This window comes from Centruroides vittatus, unplaced genomic scaffold (genome assembly GCF_030686945.1).
Source record: "Centruroides vittatus isolate TY-2023 unplaced genomic scaffold, ASM3068694v2 contig_1776, whole genome shotgun sequence".
Taxonomy (NCBI): domain Eukaryota; kingdom Metazoa; phylum Arthropoda; class Arachnida; order Scorpiones; family Buthidae; genus Centruroides; species Centruroides vittatus.
In genome coordinates, this window is record NW_027121087.1 from 432540 (window position 1) to 460289 (window position 27750).

The 27750-nt window shown below is 31.4% G+C and overlaps 1 protein-coding gene across 1 annotated transcript in view; it reads right to left on the reverse strand.

Moving 5' to 3' along the window:
* The window catches only part of LOC136969331 (uncharacterized), a 127628-nt gene that overhangs the window by 3133 nt on the left and 96745 nt on the right, over positions 1–27750 (reverse strand). Inside the window, exons 9-12 of the mRNA XM_067263460.1 lie at positions 25779–25993; positions 25530–25711; positions 25288–25427; positions 7141–7467 (exon numbers count right to left, since the gene is read on the reverse strand). Coding sequence (XP_067119561.1) covers positions 7141–7467; positions 25288–25427; positions 25530–25711; positions 25779–25993 — 864 coding nt within the window. The remainder of the gene's footprint in view (positions 1–7140; positions 7468–25287; positions 25428–25529; positions 25712–25778; positions 25994–27750) is intronic.

Below are 27750 nucleotides of genomic sequence, written 5' to 3' on the forward strand. Positions count from 1 at the left end.
TATATATATATATAACACTTAGAATACTATAACGACGGAATGTTCTACAACAGAAATTCGGTAATGATTTCAAAATTTACTACGTTTTATAAAAATAATTTATTACTTAAATTTATTTTAGTCATAGAACAGTTTCCAAACTAGTTGGCATTGTTTTTTCGGTTGAGGTGCGTGAAATCGGGGAGTAAAATATCCAACAATAGTTGCGTAACTTTCCCGGCCAAATTTTAAAATTGTGTGCGCGTCATTTGTTATGGGATTTTACTTTTAAAGTGTTTTATATTATTAATTATTATAAAATAGCAAAAAGCATAATTTTCAGAGTAGAGTTGATGAGTTTTACGAAAAATTTCTAATGCTAATAACTAGTAAAATATTCATTAAGTACGACTCCATTCGAGTTATACAGTATATAACAGAGGGAGAGTATGGAGATCGATCAAAACATGATCCCTACCCAGATTTTTACATTTTTGGACTTAGGAAACCTAAAACCGCCGAGAAATGCAAAAGGTTTCGGGAATTTTTTCTGTATATATGGATGTTAGTGTGTGTGGGAAACACGATTTTGTTCACCCTCTTTGAAGCTTAATAATTCCTGTGGTTTTTGTCAAAATTTTCTGAAATTTTGTTGGGAGGCTTGTGTATTCGGGGATCGATACTATTAAATTTTGGTTATTAATTAAAGGTCGAGGGAGTGGGAAGATAAAAGGTGTCGTGTGTATCTCTAATAGGGTCGGACTTAATGATGATTTTACTCGTTATTAGCATTTAAATTTTTTTATAAAATTAATCCCTACCCTCAAAATTAAGTGTTTTGCCATTTTATAATATTTTATTAAAAATACTTTTTATATTTTTAACTATCATAACAGATGTCGCCATCAAATGTTGCTGGAAAACTTAAGCAACTTGTTGCTGGATTTTTATTATTATCGTTTTTAACTGTTTGCGCTGTTGACAATAAGCGAATCTTGTTTTTGATACTTATCGTGGGTTCGTCTGGGTCCACAATAGGGCGACCGGGTGACGAGGAATGTGGCCCGACAAATCGGGATTGATGGTCGAAAAGTTCGTGGCGTTTCGACCAATCGACTTTAAACTGTATAAATAGTATCTTTGTGGTCACCCAATTTTCCAGAAAGTAATATATAGCAACAGGAAGGTAAGAACTAAATACATGCTAAAATTAAACAGTACAAATTACTTATAGATAAGAATTATTTTACGAAATCACATCGTACATATACATTTTCATACCTAGATGACAGAGGAGACATAAGAACCAAAATAACAAAATAATTTTGACTAGGACGGTTTAGATACACATGAGTGTCGATTCATATGAGAAAGAGAGGAGTGATCTCGTCAACATTTTTGTATCAGCAAATTGTGTCGATTCCGGCATTTGTTATATACCGTAATACGAAAATTAAAAGTAGAAACAAATGTGCTATATTTTAAACAGTAGGCTACATCCACTTAAAACCCGACAATGAAAAAAATCTCTTACTCGTTGTTAGCTCGTCTCGACCAATATATATGTATACATATGTTACAGTCAAAAAAGGGTTTTTAGTTAGAAAGCGTTTTAACTTGTTGAAACTAGTTTATACTGGATGTCTTTGTTAAAATCGTCTAGTTAAAACTAGTTTTAACTCAAATTCATTTTTTGACTAGCAGTAAATTCTAGTTTTAACTAGATAAAACGGGTTTTAACAAAGACATCCAGTATAAATTAGTTTCAACTAGTTAAAACGCATCCTAGCTAAAAACTGGTTTTGACTGCAACATATAGAGTTTTTCGGGGTAAGATGGTAACCGGGGAAAGATGTCTACTTTTTGAAATTTTCAAACGGTGACGTCAGATATTGTCATGCGTTTGTATGATGAATCGTTGGGCCAATATTGAGTGCGGAAAGCTGTAGTTGGCTACCGTTACCTCATTTTCTACATCTGAGAAGAATAAAAGCAAGATAAGAACGAATTTTTGTTGTGAAATGTTTCTAGAATCATTTTAAAACTAAAAGTTAAAATAGAATTTATTAAAAATTGCGAAAAACAATTAATGTGTGATATAGTTACGGTTCTAAAGTTTCCATTGTCAGCTACCGCCGATCCCGATCGGACACGCTAAAACACGTGACTCCACTAGGCATCTTACCCCGACAAATGGGAAATATGCCACATTTTTGTTGGGGTAACATGCCTATTTTTTGTTAATTGAATTCCAATATGCCTATTTTAAATAAATTTTTGTTTTGTCGTTTTATTGCAGGATATGCATAGAAATTATATGAGGACTTCTCAAAAAGTTTTTTGGACTGAGAAAAGCTTTCAGCTAGCTATAGAGCACGTTAGAAGGGCGGAAACTTAACAATACTTATACTGTGCTGTTATACTTACTATGAAGTACTTTGTACTACATATGCAATAAATTAAATTTGGTTAAGATATTCGAAAATTAATTTTATGCAATTGTATTTGTTATCTTACCCTAATGGCATTTGGCATCTCACCCGGATACTTTAGATGAGATGCTTAAAATGCCAGATAGTAAAAAAGTCGTCATTGCAAATACAATATACAATTATTTTTCATATACTCAAAGTTTTATTTGAAAAACATGCTGAAGAATATGACATTTTCGTTAGAGGCCTCCAAAACCCAAATTATCGCTATAATTTCCTTCATAATCAAAATATTAGGCTTCTTCCCTCGAATCACTATACATAACTTTATTTATTTCCCCCGAACATATTTATGTAGCTAAAATTAGTTTTAACTAATGTTAAAAGTTAAAACTAGTTTTATCTAAAATCAAAACATGTACAGTACAGCAGTAAATTAACTAGAATTTACTGCTAGTCAAAAATGAATTTGAGTTAAAACTAGTTTTAACTAGACAAAACGGGTTTTAACAACGACATCCTGTATAAACTACTTTCAACTAGTTAAAACGGGTTTTGACTAACATATATATATCGACTCCGACATTAAGTAAGGTTCAGAAACTACCTCCATTCAAATATTTTTTGTTATTCACTAAAACTAGTTTTCTACACCACTAAACCTCTACGGGTTTCGAACATTTGCAGCCCTCCTCACTGATTATAAGGCAGTTCTTGTGTAAAAAGTAATAGAAATCATATAGTTTCCTTAAAATATTAAACTTCTTTAAAGTAATAAAACGACGATTGATTTTTTTCTAAATATAATTTACCAATAAAAATAAATTAATATGCCTCAATATCCCTTATTTATTATAATATTATTTTCGTCTACTAGTACGTATTTTCTATTATCAGGACTTATTAGACCGGTTTTAAGGATTCTGCAACACAGTTTCACAGATCAGAATTTTATTTTATTTGATATACCTGGACACATACATTTAACTATTGCGTTTCGGACTCTTTCGTCCCTCCTCAGCAGGTATTTATGTAGTACGTGTACTACATAAATACCTGCTGAAGAGGGACGAGAATAATATTATAATCACTAAAAATAGTTTACTTCTTTAACTAATTAATCCAAATAAAGATTATAATACCGAATTTATCAAAACTCATCAACGATAGCGAATCGTCTCATCTACAAAGTATAATATCATTTGTACTTACCCGCTTTCATGGGTTAGGTTGGAGTATAGGCCTGCATTTTTATATAATAGCCGTATCGAAACTAAACAATTGATATTCGATAAGGGAATGGAAATAATATGCTTCCGAACTGAATAGTTTTTTTTTAATCCTCGATTAATGAAAACGAGAGTAAATAAAGAACGTTTATACGAGGTCAAGTTTTATACAAGACGAAATATGTGATGTATATATAGGCGTACATATTATTATACGACTAAAATGACGTTTATAATACGCATACTTCAATGCTGTAAGCATATTTTGTCGTCATGCAGTGTGGACGACATAACAATTTTTACTTGTTTATTCGATGGAAAATTAAGTTATTCTTGTTGAAAGTGTTATGTCTAATGACAACTTAATTCTATTAAAAAGTGTACATTTGAAAATTGTTTGTAGAAATAAATAAATAGGCAAAAGACTGATTTAAATGAGATAAACATTTAACATTTTACTTAAAAAAGTGAGCGGATTCCCTTTGATTTCCTCAATAATATCTAGTAAAATTATAGTAAAGTATATGGTAGCTTGTTCATGATCTTTTTCCGAGTAGTTGCTTACGGTAACCCGATTACTGAACAGTAGTATTGTGATTATTATTTAATTGTTGTGTCTGCTTGAAATATTCCTTTATGCAATGCATGTTTTCGGGTGGAATTATCGATATTTAAAAACTTAAAACTGAACGAATATTTGAAATATTTAACATATATATACATTTTTTAAAAAACACCATAATATAATACAAGATAATTTGCATTTTAAGATTCATTGAAGCAAGTACAATACAACTCAGCAATAAGCTTGGGAGGAAGGATGATTTACATTATCCTAGCGAGTAACACATGTAATACAACAGATCATTTAAGTTTTAAGATTTATTGCTGAATACATCTGCACACATCGATTATTTATTTTCTTCTTTTCTCTATTTATATAAATATAATATTTTTGTTTTATATGCTTTAATACAGAAGTCTTTAAGAAAGAAACGAGGCAAACTTTACGTCTTTTTTGTGGATTTGACTGCTGCATTTGATTCCTTAGATAGAGACATTTTGTGGAGACAGCTATTGAAGATTGGGTTGAGTTATAAATTTGTAAATTTTTTGATGCAGTTATATACTAATACAGAGGCATGTGTGTCCGGTAAAGTTGGTATTTCTGATCTTTTTTTTTACGTTTAAGAGTGTGAAACAGGGTTGTGTTTTGAGCCCATTATTGTTTAATCTATATTTATTTCCACCGGTAAGTAAATTGAATGCTTCTGAATTAGGGGGTATTGATATTTTGGGAACTCAGGTGAAAATTTTGATGTATGCTGATGATTTGGTGGTCATGGCAGACTCGCCCTTGGGCCTACAGAGATTGATAGATTTTTCGGAAATTGCATTACAGGAGTTAAATCTTTCTGTGAATATTAATAGATCCAAAATTATGGTTTTTCGAAACGGAGGAAAACATTCTAAAAGGGAAAATTGGTTTTTACAAGAGTGTAAAATAGAAGTAGTTGATGAGTATAAATATTTGGGTGTATTCTTCCAGTCTAACGGACGTTTTTCTAAACATTTAAAGTATATTTATAATAAAGTGAATATAGGAATAGATAAGATTATTAAGGTATGTGTTTCTGGTAGATTGGTACGGTGGAAAGTTAAGTTAAAATTGTTTGGGGCTTTTATACAGTCAGTAGTGTTATATGGGTCCGAGGTGTGGGGTTTTGATTGGAAAGACAGAGATGATAATCTACAAATTAATTTTATTAAGCGTCTATATTCATTAAAAAGATGGATTCCATCGTATATTATATATTTGGAGTTTCAACGGGTTCCCCTTTATTTTAATATAATAAAAAGTAATTTAAGATGGGTATACAAATAGTCTGCTAGTAAGCTTACTGAGTCGGCTAAATTATTATTAATTTCGTTAAGAATAGCGTGGGGAGATCGTATGATGTCTTTGATGCAGAAGTTCGGTTATCGAATGGATCCGACAATGGTCAATGAACAATGAAACTATTGCCTCTGATATTTTAATGCGGCTTGCGATCAATTATGTAAACGAATTCAAAGATAAAGCGGCCAACTATAAATATAATAAGTGGTATCGGAATGTTTTTAATGATTGGGAGTCGCTGACTTATTTAAATATGGAAAGACCATTTTCTATGATACAAGCAGTGCTACATGTTTGATGTAATACATTTAGACGAATGAGTTCTCCGTGTATCGAGTATTGTGAGTTCTGTGATTCTTGCGTCAATTTTGATGCTTACCATGTGGTAGCTGAATGTGAAGTTTTAACTGCAGATAGACAAAAGTGTTTTGAAGAAGATTACTTGTCAATTCAATCATATAGGCAACTGTTGCAAGACCATAACAAATATTACTGTATTTATAGGTTTATTACTAAGATAAACGATCAACAGGATAGATGTGATTAGAATAAGCTATTTTTTTTTTTTCCTTTTTCAGAAGTTTGTCCAACAGGTGGTGTGTTTACAGTATTTAAGAGGACATCTGGGTGTTTGCTAGCTGGCAGCGTTTATGGTCGGCGCTTTTGGGCGGTTATTAATTAACACTTTAATATTTTTCAGGTATTTGTTTAATTTACTTTGTTTTATTATTAGTTTTAGTATTATATGCGTCGACCAATCGCTGCCACTTTCTTGTTTTGTGTGTTTATCTGTTATTTGTCATTTTGTTTTTTGGGGTATTATTTATTGACTTTAGAAAGGATGTGATGTGAATAATTTTGTACCTCTTTTTGTTTATAGATTGAGTGTCACGTGTCTCTGGTAGAAGATACTGTAATTGTATTCTTATACTATTATGTGTGATTGTAATATTTTTTTGTTTGGTTCATTTATTGCCCGTACATACAGGGCCTTCCTTGTACTATCAAATAAATAAATATAAATATATTCTACTGTATTGTGCGAATTAATGTGAACACAAGTGAAAATTTGGAAAAAAAAAAAAAAACATTTATTGGTTAAAGATGAATAGAATCGAAAAATGAATACAATTTAAATTGTTTTAATATGAAATATGCCCTCCCTTGGCTTTAATAACTTCTTGAACACGTTTTGGCATGAAATCAATAAATTATTTTTACAGTTTTCTGTTATTTGCTGGTCTCAAAACCATATCTGGATTACAGCCTCAATCAGTTTTGTTTTTGTTGTGCAATCTATTTTACAAAGTCTAGCTTTTACTAAAGCCCAAAGATTTTCAATCGGATTAGGATCCGGTGAATTTCCTGGCCATTCAAGGCATGATATCTTTTTGTCTTTGAAATATTTAATCATGACCTTGGAAACGTGACAAAGAGTCGAGTCTTGTTGAAATACTGCTTGATCGTCGGCATCGACTTTTCTTAGTTCAAATTCCAATCTTTGTTCTAACAAGTCTCTGTATTTTTGTTAGTTCATCATTGCCTTCGACCGGCACAAGGGAACCGGTACCTTTATTTAAAATAAAAGCAGCCCCAGAACATCTTTAACGGATGTTTAACTTTTTGATCAATATGAGCTGCCATAAGTTTTTCGTTGTCACTTTTTCTAACGTAACAAGATCGCTGTCCTTGTACCAAAAAATGGCTCTCATCTGAAAACAACACTTTCATCCAATCTTCAACAGTCCAGCTCACATATGTTTTTGCCCAATCATATCGTTCTTTCATCATGGCAGCAGTCAATAACTGTTTCTTTTGAGGTCTAACCATTTTTCTTCCACATTCTATAAGTCGTTTTCGTACGGTGGAGTCATGAACAATAACTCCAGCATGTGCTAAGTCTTGCTGAAGTTCTTGACTGGTTATCCTAGGGTTTAATTTACTTTCCTTTATTAAAAATTATCATTCCTTTCTGTTGTCTTTCTTTTCCTTCCACATTTCTCTTTTCTGTTCACCTCAATCGTCCCAGTGTCCCTTTTTTGCTTCAAAATCTTGTTTACAGCTCCTAAACTCACACCACACTCCTTGGCAATATCTCTTTGAGTCATTGATGTGTGTTCACTCAAAGTAACAATCTTAGTGCGTTTTTGGGAGTAATACTCATCTTCAAAAAAAAAAAAAAAAAACCTAATAAAGCCGCAGTTCAGCTTAACTTCACCAAAAACACAATAATTCGAAAAAAAATAACAAAATGCAACTTGTCTGTAGCTTGGTATGTCTTATTACTCACTGACTGTCAGATCAGTAAAACAAAATGGCCACTACATTGACATAAAGACGTTGCCAACTGCGAAAAAAAGAAAAATTGTGTTAATTAATGATGTGTTCACATTAATTCGCACAGTACTGTAAATGTATTCTTTAAATCTTAACCTTGTCAGGAATGACACCAGTTAGGATAGGACATATTTTAATCTCGTGTCCTAACTCGCGATAAAACTTAACTTAAAATACTTCTCAAAAAGGAGGGCTAATTTCAAATGACGCGATAGGAGTCCGATAAAGAATTTGAACACGTCGATTTAACAATAAAACAATAACTAATTTAATATATACAATAATAAAGAGTACGAATGAGCTAAATTAATGTCAAGCAAAAAGATATAACAAGAATCCAGCTATCTATCGACATTAACTAAATATGTCCCTAATATGAGAGATTGAGAGAGTTTACAACATCTACTATATATCTTTGTTAACTTGTCATATAACAATTCTGTCCTTTGGGTGGAAGTTACAATCCCAGGGAGTATGGAACACAATTCAAAATAGAAGAGGATACTGGACGAAGGGCTGATGTGCCAGGATTTTGGCGCGTATCCCTCTTTTTATACTCCCTTTCTCCTCCAATGGAGATTAAGATTTTAGATTATCTGACTGAGTGTCATGATGAGTTTTTGTGTTTTAGTCAGCCACTTAGTCATGGGGGATCTCTCTTAGGAACACAGGAAACATTTGTTCCTTTCTCTTTGAATTTTGGTAACTTTTATAAAATATCGAAATATTATATTTAAAATTAAAAGATTTTCTATTTAAACTTCCAGAATCTCACAACTGCCATATTTTGCTTTTTCATCTTATTGTAGCCAAATTTCCCTTTATTTTACATTATGATGATATGCCGATTCCACTCGTTACATTTAAAGTTATATTTTCCATATTAATATTAAATGTTCTTCCGTGTCATTTTCTTAATAATTTGTAAGGAGAGACATTCAAAAGCAGAGTCTATTTTTCTACTTGCGGTTTTAATATAACTTACCAATGCGAAAAATATAATACTTAATGTAATTTGGTATATTATAACAGAAATCTATTGTTTTATTGATATTACGGGGTTTTAATACTGCTTATAATGTAACTTAATTTTTTACTACTGTTACGTCTATTAATTTACACAGTTATTCGATGCTATGTCTTTTTTCGAATTTAATTTCATTATTGAAAGAGTAGTGTAAGGTGATACCACTTTCCATTCAAGGACATTGGCAAAATGTTTGAGCTTAGTCGAGTAATGTCGTGACGATGTAGAAGTTCAAGTTTTACCATTGATTACCACTAGCAACAGTTGCTAATTGAACTCTAATTTGTGTTAATTTTAATAAAATTAGTGAAAGTTACATAAAATAATTTAAAAGTAATAGAATACGTGTATAATTGTTTAAAAATATTCATTAAACTACTGATATTTTTATACTGTAAAAAGATTTAAAATAGTTTTAGCTATTAAATGTAATTTAAGCTCACAAACCATCGAAAGCTTTTTAATTTCGTCCCCATCAAAGTTTTGTGTCATAGTTTAAAATGTTTATTAATTAAAAGTGTCCTTTACAAACGGTTTTATTCTGTATGCACTTGATAGCAGTTTTGGGTTTGGTATATAAATATAAACTCAATAAAACAGTTATATATATATATATATATATGTTACAGTAAAAACTCGTTTTTAGTGAAAACGCGTTTTAACTAATTGAAACTAGTTTTTACTGAATGCCATTGTTATAACCCGTTTTGTCTAGTTAAAACTAGAATTTACTGCTGTACATGTTTTGATTTTAGATAAAACTAAAATCAAACATTGACTTTTTAACTTTTAACATTAGTTAAAACTAATTTTAGCTACATACATATGTTTGTGGGAAATAAATAAAGTGATGATTGGGATTAAAACATTTGTATTATTTAATACGATATTTATTGAAAATATTGGTCACACATCTGTGTTATTAACATTAATTAACCCTTTGTCCCCGAAGGCACCGATCGATCGGTACCCTGGCTTTTTAAGCAAAACTTCGATGGTACCGATTCATCGTTACTTTGGTAAATATCGATTTTTGTAAAATTTATTAACAACAGATATAATCTCGTTCGATACGAAGTGAATAAAGTATAATAATTCATTATATTAGTTGATAGCAGTATAAAATTTTGATTTCAAACAAATGTTTGATATAATGTGCGATAATTTCACGACGAATAAACATACATGCATAAGTGTTATATCGAATTGTACAAAACAATATTCTACGTCTTTCTGGCTCAGTGCCAGCAAACAACTAGGTAACTAGACAATGTTAATTTTCACAAAATGTTACAAATTATATCAGGTTCATGTGTCAGTTCTGGTATATATTATTTTTTTTCTTATAAATTTTTCTAATAAAATGTATTGAAAAATATCGTATTTAAAACTAAAGATATTAATAAATGTAAGTGATTTTTTTCATATAGATATAATGATAATTTGATTTTTGGTGAACTTTTAAAATAATATCGCCTGACTGACCTATATTGCCTTAGGAAGGATCGCAAAATAAACGTAAACAAGATGTCGGGGGAAAAGGGTTAACTACATTGTAACACCATAATTAAATACAATAATCCCAGAAAATTCTATATGTATTTCCTTAGCATAACGTTGCCGTTGAGAACAAATCACACAGGAACACTTTTAGTTGAAGAAGATTGATTTATTGGTAGGAACGGATATGCATTTCGGGCTTAACGTCCCTTTTCAGTCTTATTGTAACAGATTTATCAGCCAATTGGTTATAGATTTACAGATTTATCGAATGAAATATTTAGGTTTATACAATAAAAGGTTTATACAAATATTAATACAAAGATTTATACAATAAAACATAAATACCTGAGATTATAAAGGCGAAAAAAAGGGGAGGAAAATGGAGCTAAAATTCTTATAGCTCCACCCTTATACACATTAGAACAGTATAGCAACATGTGATAGGGGTTAAACTTAAATCTACAATTAAGTATTATTAAAAGGCGGAATTATTATAAAATTAATAACGGAATAGCTGTAGGGTGCGAAATAATTCTGATGAAATGTACAGAAATACATAGACTAGATAGGAGAGGTTAAAAAGATGTGAGTATTCCCTGCATCGTATACTGAATGTTTGGTGTGTTGAGCTACACAGTGGGATACGATAGAGAGAGGGAGGTAGTACATCTTAATGAGTTTTGCTACTTAGCTAGGAATGGTTGCCAGATGTCATTGATAACTGCACCTGTATTTAGGTTCATTCTGTGTATTTCATTAGTATTAATAATTTCAATGTGTTCAAAAAATTTTCTTTTGATAATATTTTTTTCTTTTTTAAGGATTTTGACGCTGTAGAGTGAGATCTCGCAGCCAGTTTGGTTGCAATAAGTGGCGACTGCTGAGTTGGTGTAATTATACTTCACCGCTCTTATATGCTCTTTTATACGGGATTTTAATACTCTGCTAGTTTCACCTATGTAATAGTACTTTGGATGACACGTACAGCACAAGCGAAGCTGTAAACAAGATTAGGCCTATTATTTAATAAAACGTCAGTATTACTATTAGTTTGTTCTTTTGTTTTTAAGAAATTTTTGATTTTATTGTTTAGAGTGGGTGCTGAAATGATATTATATGGTATTAGTATTCTTCGGATGTTTTCAAAAATAATAGGGGTATAATCTAATTTTTTGTAAATTATTGGTGTTTTTCTTTGGGTTGACTTGATGAGTGGTTGTGTAGCCATTTGTTGATAATTTTGTTTGGGTAGTTATTTAATTGAAAGATGCGATAAATTTGGTCTATTTCTATGTTTTGGTTAGTAGTATGACTTGTACGTGTTTTCATTTTGTTGACATACATATTGAATGCGTTCTTTTTAATATACGTGGGTGTGCTGGAGTGGTAATTTACAGTGGCGTGCCGTGACATTTGACGATAGGGAAGCTGTGTTTCTATAAGAAGCCGACTTACAGGGACAATCAATTAATTGCCCATCAGGGCCCGTTCGTATTCGTTTGTTCGATAAGCCAGTAAAAACCGTATACTTCTTTAAACGTATTTTTAATAGATTATCTGACGTACTTAATAAATAAGAAAGTTCAATATAATTACCTCCGTTATTAGATTCAATAAATTTCCTATGCCTTCTAAATGCCAATTCTCGCTTTGAGAAAGAACATATAACATCTATTAATCTAGATATATCTATTAATCGTAATTATCTCGTTATAGTTTTCAATATTTATTTTATATTGTCTACCAATGTTAAATTCTATTCCGCTTTGATTTCCAAATTGCTTCAATTTTACGAAAGAATCGTCATTCGTCATAAATTTTATCGTCAAAATGTCGAAATTTTTTTGTTGACGTATTTATATTTAATTTAGGCATTGGTCTTTCTCTTTTAATAATGTTTTCTTTTTCATTATACGGTCTCGAACCAAAACTTTTTTAAAATAAATTTTTGAATCACTAGCCACGATATAAGGGCTAAAATTAAAATTATAAAAAAAAAAAAACTTACTTGGTAAAACAAAATGTGTGACGAACATACATGCCTAGTAAAAATAATTCTTCAATTGTACGAATATACTTTTAAAGAAACTTATAATTAAATATAACTTTGTGAAGAAACGTACATAAAAATAACAAAATATTCTTTACTTTTTAAATCTTAAAACAATCCACTTACAAGTTAGTGAAATAGCTCCCTACGAGTGGCTAATGAATGAAATCAGAGACGGTCAATGTCAAATGCCTCTTTTGTCGCATCACTAGTATATATCAAAGGACGCGACGGGGTTGTTGTAGATTTTAAACGTTTCTCACCATAGATGTAAAAATCTAAATGTGTTAAACTTAACAGATTGTCCGTCGTTCGTTTTCTAACTAATTCGTTTTAGGACCAAGTGTCCACGGAAATTTCCAAAATTTACAACTTTTCGGTCACTCTCGTTGAACTGGAGAAGTTTCTGTCTTTATTACATCTAATATCATGAAGAGATCAGACCCCACTGTACTCGGCAAGAGATTGGTTGGGTTAAGCTTCTGTTTAAGTAAAATTTCGGCTCTTTCGTCGGGGTTTTATTTATGTTTCTAATTCCCTAATCGCTTAATTATTTAACTACTTCTTAAATAGAAATAAGACGAAACCGGTTACTTTGAACTCGAATATCTGTAGTCTTGGAAAAGAAGTGGAAAGAAATTTTTATGACAACCGATACATAAATCGTAAATTTAAAGAAAATAAATTCTAAAGCTTTTTTTGTACCATTGTACGTCTCATTCATTAAATTTGGTTGTAAATGATGCTGCCAAAGTACACAGTTAATTTTTAACACTACTAGAATTGTACACGTATTTTCTGCATCCCCTTACAGATGGGACATACTAAATCGTAATATCACCGGTTTAACATTGAAATCCGTAAGTAATATAAGATGGGAGAGCGGAATAAACGCAGAATAAATATATCAAATATTTTAATGGATTTTTTTTTAAACTCCTGTCAACTATAAAGAACTATCATAAAAACATGCCAGTAAACTCCTATCGGTTGGGTTAAGTTATAAATCTAGTCTAGGGTGAGCAACCGTTTTTATAACTTGGGTCAAAATAAATTTTACGTTTTTTCCGCGGGCCATAGTAGTCAATTGACGCCTTCTTGTGACTTGTAATTTTTTTAGTCTGCAAATATGAAATAAATAAATAAAAAGTTAATTACTACATTTATTTCTCTTGTCGTTTTCGAAAATTACAAAGAATTGGAAAAATAACTATTAAATTTAATAATCTATTAAAAATCTCGCGGGCCGGATAGAAACTTTTCGCGAGCCGTAGCTGGCCCGCGGGCCGGAGGTTGCCCGCCGTTGATCTAGTCTATTCGTGATTCACGTAATCGGGCGAGGGCGGCCGAACATCTAGCAGGCAGGCGGCTAACAGCTCAGAACCGGTCGGGGATATAAAATTAGAAGCTTTATGCGTGTGTTGCTTCTACCAGCTAAACCGTGACGTTGGTTCTCTGTAAAGCGCATGTGACAATGCCTATATAATCTGGCTGATTGGAAACTGACCCGGTTTCGACACTCCTTCCGCCACCGAATTATTCGAATATACAATAGCAATCTTATCGTTTTCTTCATATGTAGTATAGAAATTTGTAAAAGATACATAATGCAGTTGTAATAAAATATTAATTTTAATTAATACAAAGTACGTTAAAATATGAAAATTTATATTTTATAAAATACAAGGGAAGGTCATTGGAAGGTGGAATCGGCGCTTCCATCGCTTCCAATGACGGCATGCCACTGGTAATTTATTACTTTACTGACGTCACAAGGTTTTGTATATTTTTAAAGGTAATGAAATTATCATGTTTTAGTATCGTGATGTCTAAAATATTGAGTTTGCAGTTATTTTTATTTTCTATTTCGAAACATATATTCTTTTGGATATTGTTGGCGTGTTGAAGTATGATTTGGGGGTTGGTCAATTGTTTGTTATAAGTAACAAAGCAGTCGTCAACATAACGGTTGTAGAACATTATACCTTGTAGTTTTATGGATAATATTGTCGACGTTAATCATGCATAGTTCAGCTAGTTTTTGACCAATGCAAGAGCCCATAAAGATGCCATCTAATTGTCTAAAGAAACCATTATTACAAATAAAATAATTATTGACTAAAACAAATTCAACGAGTTGGATTATCCATTTGTCACAGTTTAAGCTATTTAATGTATTTATGATAAACTTTTTGTGGATGGAGGGGTACATGTTTTTTGTATCCAGGCTAAACATTCTCACATCTTTATTTATATTGAGATTTTGAAGGTTTTTTTATGAACTGGTCAGAGTTTTTAATGCTATTAATTGAATTATCAAATATATTTAGTTCATTTTTAAGGAATTTCTCTAAGTTGTAAAGAACATAAAATATAATGTCAACCAGTGGGCGGTAAGATTCATTTAATATATGGGATTTTACTCTGATGTTGAGTCTGGGTATCCTCCAGTTGTATTCAAGAATATTATTAACATCATTTTAACTAATTTATTATATTTGCTACGAGTATATGGGTTATCATAGTCGACTTCATAAGTGTGTTTACCTTTAACTTGATTTGAGTTTTGTAATTTTGTATCTTTTAAAATTAATTGTCGATTTTAAAATTAACTTATTTACTTTTTTAACTTCATGGCTTTGCATTGATGATGATATGGATTTAGGTAAGGTTAGTGTTGGAAGTTCTAATATCTCTAATAAAATAATGTTAAGATATCAGACATCTGTTAGTAATTTGTTTAGTTCTTCTTCCATCGTTTTGGTGTTCGCTGGTTTTGGCAGGTCATAGTAGGCTATGTGATTTGTTCTCAACGGCAACATTATGCTAAGAAAATACATATAGTAAGAAAAACAGAAGGCAACCAAGATTCCAGAAAATTCTATCTATCTCTACGATATATATAATACTTAGCTTTAAATCTTCACGAAATGTTTGACGCTTAGTGTTCAAATCATTTAAATAAATTTATTATTAAATTTCCTATGGTAGCTGTATTATATGTTGATCTAGTAATAGTCTCTTTAGTCCGAAAAATATTAACCGTTTTTAGAAAGAAATGTAAACAGAACTCGAAAGTACTGTATAAGTGTTAAGGAGTATATGAAGAACTTAAGCACCGAAGAGGGGTCAGAAAAAATAATACTGATCCGAAATGTATTTGTAAAAAGGCAATAAAGGAGTTTTTTGGAACCTGTTAAGCTGTGAGGCAGTCTACCGTCAATATTTTTCGGATTAAAGAGACTATTACTAGATTAAATAAATTTTCTTTTAAAAAAGTAATCTTTGAAGTAGTTAATTTTAATTTCATTCAAATAGCATCGTTCTTCCAATAGTTACTTATAAATATACTTAACTACTATTTGAATAAACTAAAACAAAAATTCTCAGTATTTACAGGAGCGAGAAGTTATATATACGGTATTAAAATTGAAAATTTTCTCACTTTCTCGGTTATAGTGGATGCATAAAAAGAATGGTCGTATTCCCACGACGTGCATGGAATTCGGGTTCTATTCTTTCCAGGCGATAAACTATACATTTCACATTTACTGTACATTTGTTTACTGCCAATTCTCTCTAAAGGAATGCTGAAATTCTTCCATTCTTCCCTAGTCATATTCGAAAACTGTGTTGGCTTCGCACACCAATAATCAATATTCGGCGCCATGAATATCATATAGAAATTAAACCATCCAACAGTAGAGCTTATAATTAACAAAATTGAGAAGTATAATAGGTGCCATCTTCCCCAGTATCCAATTATATCCGATACATCGGAATTTTCTTCTTTTAATTCTTCACTGTAATAAATTTAAAATGTAATATCGAATCGAATAGTGTCATTCATAATGTTTTGAATTACTGTTGAATTTGCTTCGTGAAGTACTTTCTGTAACACTATTATAATACCAGAATGCAGAATAACATCAATTGGAAAGGGACTGCAGATTATTAAGCACGAAAAGGAAGTTTCCAATAAGCGAACATGTTTTTCTAATAATAATAGACATATTAATCTATGATTATAGGGAAGATAGGGAAAATTCTGTGTTTTTTTTCTATATTACATAAAAAAACAATTATGCGTTTCTCTCCCTAAATTGGAGGTTAAATGACAGCAGTTGTTAGTGCATAGAAAAAATAATATTATTACAGAAATATTATAATGTATTTATTAATATGTATTTTTAATAGGCATGTACAATTTTTATCGTCGTTATTCGCAAGGTTACGAATGACTCAAAGGTTGCGATGAGAATTGTAAAATAAACAGATGAAAATTTTAATTTTATTCGTTAATTCTCTTTTAGTTTTAAAATAATAATTATTATTTTGTAAATACTACAATATACAAATAAAAAAGTTATAAAATTTATATACAAATAATAACTAACAGTATTTTTGGAGTAATATTTTAGAATTCAATATTTTGTTGTGTTTATATCAAAATGTATTATTTACTGGCTAATTGAATTTAATAACTCGATAATGTCGGTTGTTATAATTTAAATTTATTAAAAATATTTCAACTCTTCTCTACATCCTTAAATATCCATTACTATGTTATGGTAAAGTAAATCGTGAAAACAAGACAAATAAATTATGTATATAAAATAAAATGACGTGTTAGATTTTCTAAATTAAAAGAAAATTGTTATTTAATGTATCGATTTAAAATTACTATAATGTTATTAAATGTATATTATTATAGTGAAAGTTGTATAACTTATAGTTATTTTTTTTGTTATCAAATTTATATAGCTGTTTATAAAGTAAAATTTTGTACTTATATACCAAACAAAATTTAAATCGTCTTTGAATAATGCTTATTCCAATGTGTCTATAAAAAAAAAGAAAAATAATTTGAACAGAAAACAGATAATTCTATTTACCTGTCGGTTCCCTTTCCGAAAATGACGGATACTTCATTTACAAAAAATAAAAATAAGTATTAGATTTATCATTTTCTGCTAAAAAAACTGATGTGTCACGAGGTTTCGTTAACTTCGTAATTATAAACGATGATGTATTGATGCTAAAGCTTCTTCTATTGGCTATTTACGTTCCTTTTCTGCCCATAGCGACAGAAACGTTATGTCAACCGTTTTGTACGACATTTTCATGCTCGGAAAACAAAACAAAAATTCATCTTTTGTTATTGCGTTAGTTTTCTGCAACATTTTAATTTTTTTTCTGCTTCCTGAAATTTAAGAATTTATTTATTTATTTTCTTTTTTGCACGGTTTGTAATTTTAAACCATTCATTTATCAAACGTGTAAAGGGGTGACAAACACATTGAAAACGCTGGAATTGATACAATGACTAAAAAATTAGCATGAAAACATTAAATTACTTTATATAAGACTAGCATCCCCCGTCGTGGCCTCGCCCCCTCTTATATGCATATAGAATTTCGAAAATTTGAAGTAATTGTTAATTTTCATTAATTATTTTTGGGTGATCAATGTCTAGTATTGAAGTAGAGATGCCGGATGGCCGAGTGGTCTAGGTGGCAGCCTACCGCTCTGGGTGACCCTGGTTCGAACCCTGACGGGTTATAATCCCCAGGAATTTTTCGGGGAGTGGTCCGTCCGGATATGTCGGGTCCTGTCCCTCACCATCCAGCCGCCCCATTGTGGACCTGGCCGAACCCGTAATGGGCTTACTTAGAAAGATCCTCTTAGTGTTTACAGGGCGGAAGAAGTTTAAAAAGAAGTATTGCAGTAGAGTATTGAAAAATATAAAAGAAATAAAATCATAAAAGTTCTGAATAAGTTAATAATTTATTATTTGATTATGATTTCCAGTTCTGGAAAGCCCTGCATACAATTAGCCATGAGAGAAACTCTCCGTATGAAGATCCACTCCGACGTGTTGAAATTGTTTGGCCTTGAGATTTGTTAATTGTAATAGCAAAAGAAACTTTAATTGGAAACTGTAAACGTTTAAATTGAAATGGTCGATCGGTAGGAATCATTGGAATTCTAGGAATAAATGCAATTTCCCCAGTCGCTGGTCCAGTCAGAATTATAGCTTGCGTGACAAGCTATAATTCAGAAAATATGCGTGACAATATCATTGTCACGCATAGCTGTAATTTGTAACCTGATACCATTACAGAGATTGGTATGTTCAACATTACGTAACAACATAATTGGAGAATCAATTTTTAATTTTAATTTATGTTGTGAGAATCCAGATGGGCTGGGACCATTAAGAAACTCTTGTGGATAATGGACTGCATCACCAGTGCTTAAAACTGTATCAATCGATAGATAATCTCGGCTGTTACCATTGACTTTTTCAGGAATAATGTTATTTATTTCTTCTGTCGTTATATTTCTAGGTGAAATTATGGCCCTTTCACAGAACCAAAGATACGGTTTATTCAATAAATCTGAAATATCAGGTTAAATTTCAGAAATCAAATCATTGACTGTACTCACTATCTTACCTATGTTTTGACTGACAGCGATGTAGCCATTTTCGTTGTCTACTGTTCCATCACCAATTTCAGTAACTGTTTCGGAAATTCAGGGCCTTCTCTCACAAGATGAGCTCTCAGAAGATCCACGAATGTTTTGAGTTTGAAATGAAAAACTCTAAAAATTATGTAATGTCGATCGAATGACTTCTTGTAAATTCACTTTTTTTTTTATCTCAGGCCAATCGGATTACAGGTAAATGTAATTAACAAATCAAGACGACCTTTTCTACGCACATATGTAAGAGCATCTTGAGTTTTTTCATGCATATAACACGGTGAGCCTGTGAACATTGCAGGAAGAATAACTCTCGTTGACCTAAATCGCAGCTGTCTCATTTCTGTTGTCATTAACTGCGTCTCGCAGGTGTACAGTACATAATCTTCGGCTCGCGATTTTTTCTGATTAACGTGTATAAAATTCAACTTTTCAGAAATCTTTTGGCCATCATATCAATACAGTATTGATTAAATAAGTGTCTATAAAGATGCAGATGGTTAAGGCTATTTTGTCTGACCATGAAGCAGTAGGCATAAAATTGCATGCAAGAAACAGTTTTTGCCTGGTTATTATCCTGTTTGATATTGATATGATATCCATCTTCTCCTCTAGTAAACATCGGAGGATACTGCAGTGGATAGTGCAAACGATGAAGCTTAGAAACCCTTTGTAATCGTCCATCGCGACTATGTAATACAATGTCCCTTGGACCTTTGTCTTCGTCAAATAATAATACAGCTACTTTATTAACTGTAGGCGCATTATATCGACCTCTATGTTCACATACCGGAATTTGGTCAGCATGGATGATTAATTTTAGATTGTCCAATTGATGAAAAAGTCTTGACTCAAGATGATATTTGAAACTCTGAATAAGATTATTATTATCTTGCATGATTTTCTGCAATCTTTCAACGAGTTTCCTTTTCAAAGTTGAGTTTATATTCGATCCGGCAAGTATCTGGTCAGATTCAAACATGAAATAGATCTGTAAAAATTTAGGAGTGTCTTCTGGATCAGGAAGTAAATTGCCAATCAAATGATAAACTTGACCCTGGATTTTAAAAGTAGGCATGAAATTTCCTTCTCTTATTTCTTTGGATCCAAATGATGTCATTTGGAATAGAGTGTTGTACTGTCTAGAATTGGCTAAGAAATGTACAGAAAAATGATCTGTTCCTAAAATCAAATTTTTAATCAAATCAGGAGGTTCTTTAAGTTGTTCAAGAACAATTTTCCTCGCAGCACAGCAAAGTCCAGGAGTTTCATCATACCATTTTTAGGCAAAACAATGATCACATATTTTGATCATTCTACTTATTCGGACCTCTTTCATATCCAAATAGTCATTTTCAAGATGACAGTTAAAAGCTGATTTGAAACCTAAAAAATTCCTCGGTACACGTATTCAATTTTAAGCCGAACGAATTCGTTGCTCTTCCAGTCTTTGAGCCGCTCTGGTGTAGATTCAGCTTGTCTATGATTATGAACACTAATAGCTCTAAAACTTTTTCTTGCTATTTGTGCTCTCGGCATTATTTATCAATCAACTCAAAAATATTAATTTGAGATACAATTCAACTCTCTTATGGAAGAGCGAAATATATAAAGTAAAATCATTAAACACCCCATAAAATAATAATAGAACCAATAGCTATTTCGAATATTTTGTGCAATTACCTGCAGAAAAACTAACCATTTCGCCTTAAAATTCAACACCAACGTTACAGCAAACACGTGACAACAGACTTAGTACACTGTTTTGGCCTAAAGATGGCGCCTTAGTAAACCCGGGCGGTCCAAAATGTCAATTCTTCAAATATAATAGTAAATTTCAATAATACATTTTTCTTATAGATAATGCCTTGATAGGAAGTACTAATTCATGTGTCGCCATCTAGCGAAGAGAAAGACAAATAGACAGACAGATATCCGTGGCAGTTTTATTTAATTAATAAAAAATCTGTAGGTTTGATTAGTGGTAAACATTCCGGGGATCATAAAGATGCTACAGTTAAAATTTAATAACGAAAATTTAGTACAGTAAAATTTAGTAGTTTTTGCGGTTAGTTGGAACAAACGAAAAATACGTTGTCTCTTCATATAGTAGTATAGATATAGATTTTCATTGGGTAATTCTTCCGAAGTAAACGGCAATCCAGTTGAAAAACTTTAAAACTTAAACATTTATTTTTTCTCTTTTAACTATTGAATTATTATGCATTGTCGAATGCCGGCATCTTGCGCGATTTTCCCGACATCCATAAATTATATAATTCAAGTTGTATGGAGTCATCTGTTACCACCATAATTGTAGACCTATAAATTCCCACTACCTGTCTCGCTTTCTTTAATCCGAGAACGAAGTTAGATAAATAAAAGACGACACCAGATATGGAAACCCTACGTGCAAGAGGCATCGATTAACTATATACGAACTTCCGGTTTGCAACGAAAGTCACGTTATTTCAATACAAAAACTTCTCCTGAAAGGTGTTCAGAGATGACCAGCATCACTCTGTTGTTAAAGGAAAAGCATGATGTACAGGGGCAAGCCACTACTACTTTGAGATAATGAACAATTATATAAATTAAAAATATGATTAAAATTTTCAGCTCGGCATTGTGACGATTTCACAATAAATAATTTCTCTGTTACAAGATAGAAATAAGTTTCTAAGAAAATTATAAATGAAGTAAACTTTCGTTAAGTCTCACCACAATCGAGATAAAACACTTTAACCATTACTAACTTTCCATCGCTTGGCCTCTAAACAATAAAATTTAATAGCATCAATGTAATTGTGGTAATCTCGAACAATGTCCTCTTATAAAGTCATATACATGTGTTACAGTTCTTTATAGCTTTAAAAACAATTGGGACCGATTTATCGGTAACGGAACGAACCGAAATCATCATATAATGTTTGTCAAGAGAATGAAAACAATAAAAACAGTAAAACTTAAACTAAAGCTAGAAAATCGTTTTTAAAAAAAAACCCCTGAAAAGAAATGGCCGCCAGCATATAAATAATAATACAATAATTAAATATGCTTTAATTTGTCGACATCTGCAGCGCAACCTTATTGAATTTAATGACGGGTGTAGCCAGTTAGATATTCAATGGCACTGTGCATGCTTCGATAGTGGTGACGGGACACTCACGTCAAATGAAGCGTCACATGTCACCAAACGGTACCATCATTTGTAGTGTGTTGGAGCACAGCAGTACAGCTACAAGCCGGCATATCAGTCGAAGATTATTACAGTTTTTTACTGCAATCGTTTTGTAATATTTTATGTATTTTCCAAATAACAATATAGTGGAGATGTATAAATTTATAGTGCTTTTAGTATTGTGTATACCCCAAATTTAAGTATAACGGAGAGTTAGTTGAGAGAAATTAAAAAGAAAAGAAATGCAGCAAGTTGTTCAAATGTTTCAGGTGACAAAGAAATCGAAAAGGCAAATATCAACAAGCGATTTATACCTGGTTGATATTCGCCTTTTCCATTCAACATTTTAAATGGAACTAACGCCATGTAAAATGTTGAAAAAAATTTAGCCCTTTGAATTAACTAATAATATTTACTTTCCATTATTAATTTTTTTTTAATTTTGCATTTTCAGTAAATTGTTTTTGGTATTTCTATTTATTGTTTTATCTATAATACTAGCCAACAAATTTTTTCACTGATTCTTAATAATTTGGGCGTGCTAATTTCAAATCTACAAACGGATTTTTTTCTCCATGCTCTAGTTTTCAAGCAATTTAAACTCTTACATTCCAGCACTTTATGTCTATGTTATCGGCATGGTATATGATAAAATTGTGTAGATATGAAAATTGATTCTTTTTCAGATCTGTTCATGGCTACAAGGAGACGTCCACCTATAAACAACCCAGACAGTTTCTGCTACATTTGCGGATACTTCACCCTTATTGGACAAAGGCGTAATATAACATTCATCGCGAGGCGCGCCTATAAAGCGTACTTCAGCCTTGCTATTGGAAAACAAGACAAGAAATGGGTCCCACATGGGGTGTGTCACAACTGTGAGGAAATGCTGAGTGATTGGACGAAACGGAAACGTAAGAAGTTACCTTTCGGAATTCCCATGACTTGAAGAATCATGGAAAAGCGCTACCAATGGAGATTGGACAAACATATGATGGCAGACTACTGCTGAAGCATTAAATCGGATTGCGTTGAAATAGGTCACGAACGCAAGAGCCTCAAATGCAAATTTCTGCCTTGATCATAAGCACTTGCGCTTAGTCCCCAGTATAGAACTAAATGTGTTATATAGCAATCAGTTGATGCCTGTCTGTGTTTCTACATTTTACCGCTACGAACATGTAGACTATTTTGCAATGAAATGTTTACTAATCACCTCATTTTAGGACAGGTTATGCCTGTGTGTGTTTCATGAAAGAATTTACATTATTTTGCAACTTTATGTTTATTAATTAGTTAATTTTAAGATATTTTATGACTACACGGATTTCAGTTTGTATAAGTAAAGACATTTAGGCCATGTTGCAATTTAATGTTTATTGCACACTTCATTTTGAGAGTATTTCATCAAATATCTATCCACATACTGAAAGAGGTCAATGAGTTAAACATGAAAAATTAAAATTTTGAAATTTATCGATTGCAAAAAACCAGAGCTTTCTGGAAAAAGACGGACCACCGATCTGAATTCAGCACCCCAAGTTAGTTAAAAACAGGTGTTGATAGATATTCAACAAAAACTTTGTTGGCCAGTGTAATCAATAAAAATTGCCAGTGTTTCATCATGTTTTACTAAGGTGTAAACGTTCCTCGATAAAAATAAGTGGAGAACCACTGGTATAAACTACTGTGCCCGTCATAGACAAAAACAACTTGAGTAAATCCTTTTTACTCCAGTCAAATACAAGTTCATCCGGTCTCAAAGCTCGTTGTAATTTATTTTTCAGTTACTTTCGTAGCCAAAATTTCATCTTGAGATTCAAAAGAGAGAAATCCCAGAACCAGGCTTAGACCAAACACGTTTAGTCTGAATAACTACTAAATAAAAACAAAATTATCGATGTTGTTGCATCATTTATAAGGTACGATCTTTTCTTTTTGGCCAAATAGCAACCCTCATCAAATTAAAATGACCATTTTTTAGTAATCATGTCCAATTAAACAATATAGAAACAAAAAAGTAAAACATTGAGGATATAGAGGTAAAAAGAATTAATTAGTTCCTTAATTTCCTTCTTCTTCTTCTTCTTCTTCGTTTTCAGCTTCGTTTCCACGCAAAAGAATGCTGTTTCTAAAAATGAATATAAATTATCTTATTAATGAATTATCTTACATAATTATATATAGGCCTATTTTAAAATAATTGTGGTAAGCATTGACAATATTAATTGTTTCTCCTGCCGCCGAGTAGTTTAAACAGATTTATTTTAGTTCAAAAGGGAATAAACCAATGTAAATCTTATATCAATTAGTATCTTCACTGTTAATTAAAATATGTTTTTTTGCAATTTACTTCTATTAAATTACATAATTAAGTAACTTCGGATCCAACTTGATCACCTGAGTTCTCTTTGTGGAAACGTAATACGTGATTTAATTCTTTTGTCCTTTTCTTTTCATAAAATTATTCCTAATTAAATGGACACTAAAAAAACAATAAATGTGATTGGTGCATTTTAAACTAGTCCATCGAAAATACTAAACGAATTTGAGGTTAATTATGAATATCCTGTATGTGCAGTTAAAGAGATAACAAATGAACATGGCAATAATGTATGTTGTTTTAATACATTCAGAATGGAATGGTTTTCAAATTTTTCTTCCAGACAAATTTAATAAAAATATAACAGAAAAAGAGGTTAAAACATTTTTTTAAAAATACAAAGATTAAAACTTGTATGCAGAGATATAAAAAAATAAAAAATTCTACAGTAATAAAGCACATATTGAGTTTGCTAATAATTGGACATGGAGCATGTGGGTAGTCTTCTCCAAAGATGTATTATGTTTTTGTTTATTTTTATAATAATATTTATTTAGTGGACCCCAAAATAGAATGATTTTTTGGTACATTCATAAAATTTATGTTTTGAGTGTGTGAATGAGGGCTGTTTTATTCTTTTCCAAAGATATTTTCTGTTAAATATTTTTCACTCTCCTTTTTAAATATTTTATAGCAGAAATGCTAATTTCTTTTTATCGTCTTTTTTTATCGAATTTGCCGTAACATAAAATAAATAAATCTGTTATTTAAGAATATTTGATTAATCTATATCTTCGGCACTTTAATAAGCATTGCTTTATTTCATATCATACTTACTTTTTTCTATCTTCTACTTGTGATAAGGTATCAGCCAATTGAGAATCTTTAGTTTCCGGTAAAAGTAAGGTCAAAACACTGCTTATAATAAAAAGTGTTCCAAACAACGCAAGGGGAAATGAAATATGAACATTCTTTGCCTTAAAAATTTATGAAATATGAAACATTCTTTGCGTTAAAAAATTGTATAACCTTTCATACTAAAAAATAGACAAATTTTATTTATATTAAATAATACGTACTCCTTCTTTCATAAATGGAGCTGCCACTGCACCTATTCGTCCCATCATTAAAAATAATCCCAAACCAACACTACGTACAACAGTAGGATAAATTTCCACTGCAGTTAAAAACAAGGAATGTAATGCAATCGCTGAACAGAATCTTGATGCTACAGTTAAAACAGTTAGAATGACTGGATAACCTGAAATTGTAGATATTTAAGTTAAACATTAATAATTGAAATTAAAATATTGAACCGTAAAAAATACCTGATTGGACTGCAATTGCTAAAAGATACATCAAGCCACCTCCCGCCATAGAAATGATCAGTGAATATCGCCTTCCGCTGAATTTTTGCAGGTAAAAGTAAACGACAGAAGCTGGTATTTCTACTACAGCAGCCAGGAAACAGAATAATAATATGTCTACGCCAATATCATCAACTGAGAATGCTAATCCATAAAACGAAAGAACAGTTGATATTCTGTAATGGAAATTTTACAGTAACAATAATTAAATCTTAATCTTGTCGTGTTTCAGTTACTATTTTAAGTAAAATTCTGATAATTGTTTTCATAATTTAATTATGTTTTTGATAATTTTCCGATTTATAAATATGTAAGTATAAAATTTGTTTTGATTAATTTCGTTGTACAGGTAATAAATATAAATTTCTAGAGGTTACTTAAGCTGAAGTATATATGTAAGAAATTCCGCATTTGTAGCATTTCATTATAGACTATATTGTGGAAAAAGCATGAAAGCAAAAGATGGATGAATTATAAGTTATTAAAATTAATTAATGTTCAAGCTATATTTCGTGGACATGCGACCATAATTTGATAACTAAAACCGTAATTTTGAGAAAATTAAATTTGAAAATTGGACCAACAAAAACTCTGCTATTTCATGTAATCGTTTTGAAATTTATACATCTGTTTACGGTTCCAAGTAGAACGTGATCGATACAATAGAAATACTCTATTATTGGAAAACTGCAAAATTAGTTAGCTGCCATTTCCATGATATATATTATGCAATTGATTTAAGATATTTTTAAAATTTACATTTACATTAATTGTAGTCTTATTTACGAGGGTAATTCCATAACTAAGGTCTCCTATTTTTTTAAATACAAAGAAACGTTTGTTTTCAATAACGTTCATATTATTTTAAAGATTAAACATTTATCTGTTTTTCTACATAATCGCTATTTCGGTCAATGCATTTTTGTATGCGCTGTGGCAATTTTTGTATGCCCATGTCATACCTGCTCGCCGCCATGTTGTGTTAAACCGATTGAAATTCATCGTTAATTGATGGAAATGTGTGCTGAGTCGTGCAATGATGTTTAAAAACGTCTTCAAGTGGTGTAGGGAGTTCGCAGCTGATCGTACTAAAATTCACGATGAAGAAAGAAGCGAGAGACTGTCAATTTCCGATGAGACAGTCGTAAAGGTCGAGCAAACCATGCATGAAGATTGGCGAATCGCTCTGGATGATCTCTGTATTTTGGTTCTTGGGGTTTTCCGAAGCACCATTCATAGGATTTTAACGGAAAAGTTGCAATATCGGAAGGTATGCGCAAGATGGGTCCCGAGACATGGCCGCGAGCTGGTATGACATGGGCATACAAAAATTGCCACAGTACCTACAAAATGCATCGACCAAAATGGCGATTATACGGAAAAATAGATAAATGTTCAAGCTTTAAAATGATATGAACATTATTGAAATAAACATTTCTTTGTATTTAAAAAAAAAAAAAAAAATTATAGGAGACCTTACTTTTGGGATTACCCTGGTAGTTATGCTGCACTGTTATCAATCGGTTATTTTTATCAATACAGTCTAATTTTATTGTACAGGATAATATATTAAGGACAAAATATTTTTATTGTGTTACATTACACGATTCCTTTACTGAATACTTTAATGGCCGTATTTACATTTAACCAATCATCATTAGCTTTACTGTTAGTACTTGAACGCTTATAGGTTAACTTTTAACTGTAACTCTTAATCCTTGTTCTGAATTTAAACAAAACGTTATTTCCACACTGAAACAAACATTTTGTTTTCTGAAAGAAATCAAACTGAAATTAAAATTAAAACTGAAAGTTGGCATCATTCTCCTGCTCAGCTGACTTCTATGAGTTACAATGCATAAATATTTTTCTCACTACAGAAAATTCTCGTTAATTCGAAATCCCGTTAGTTCGTATCCGTACTTTTGTCCTG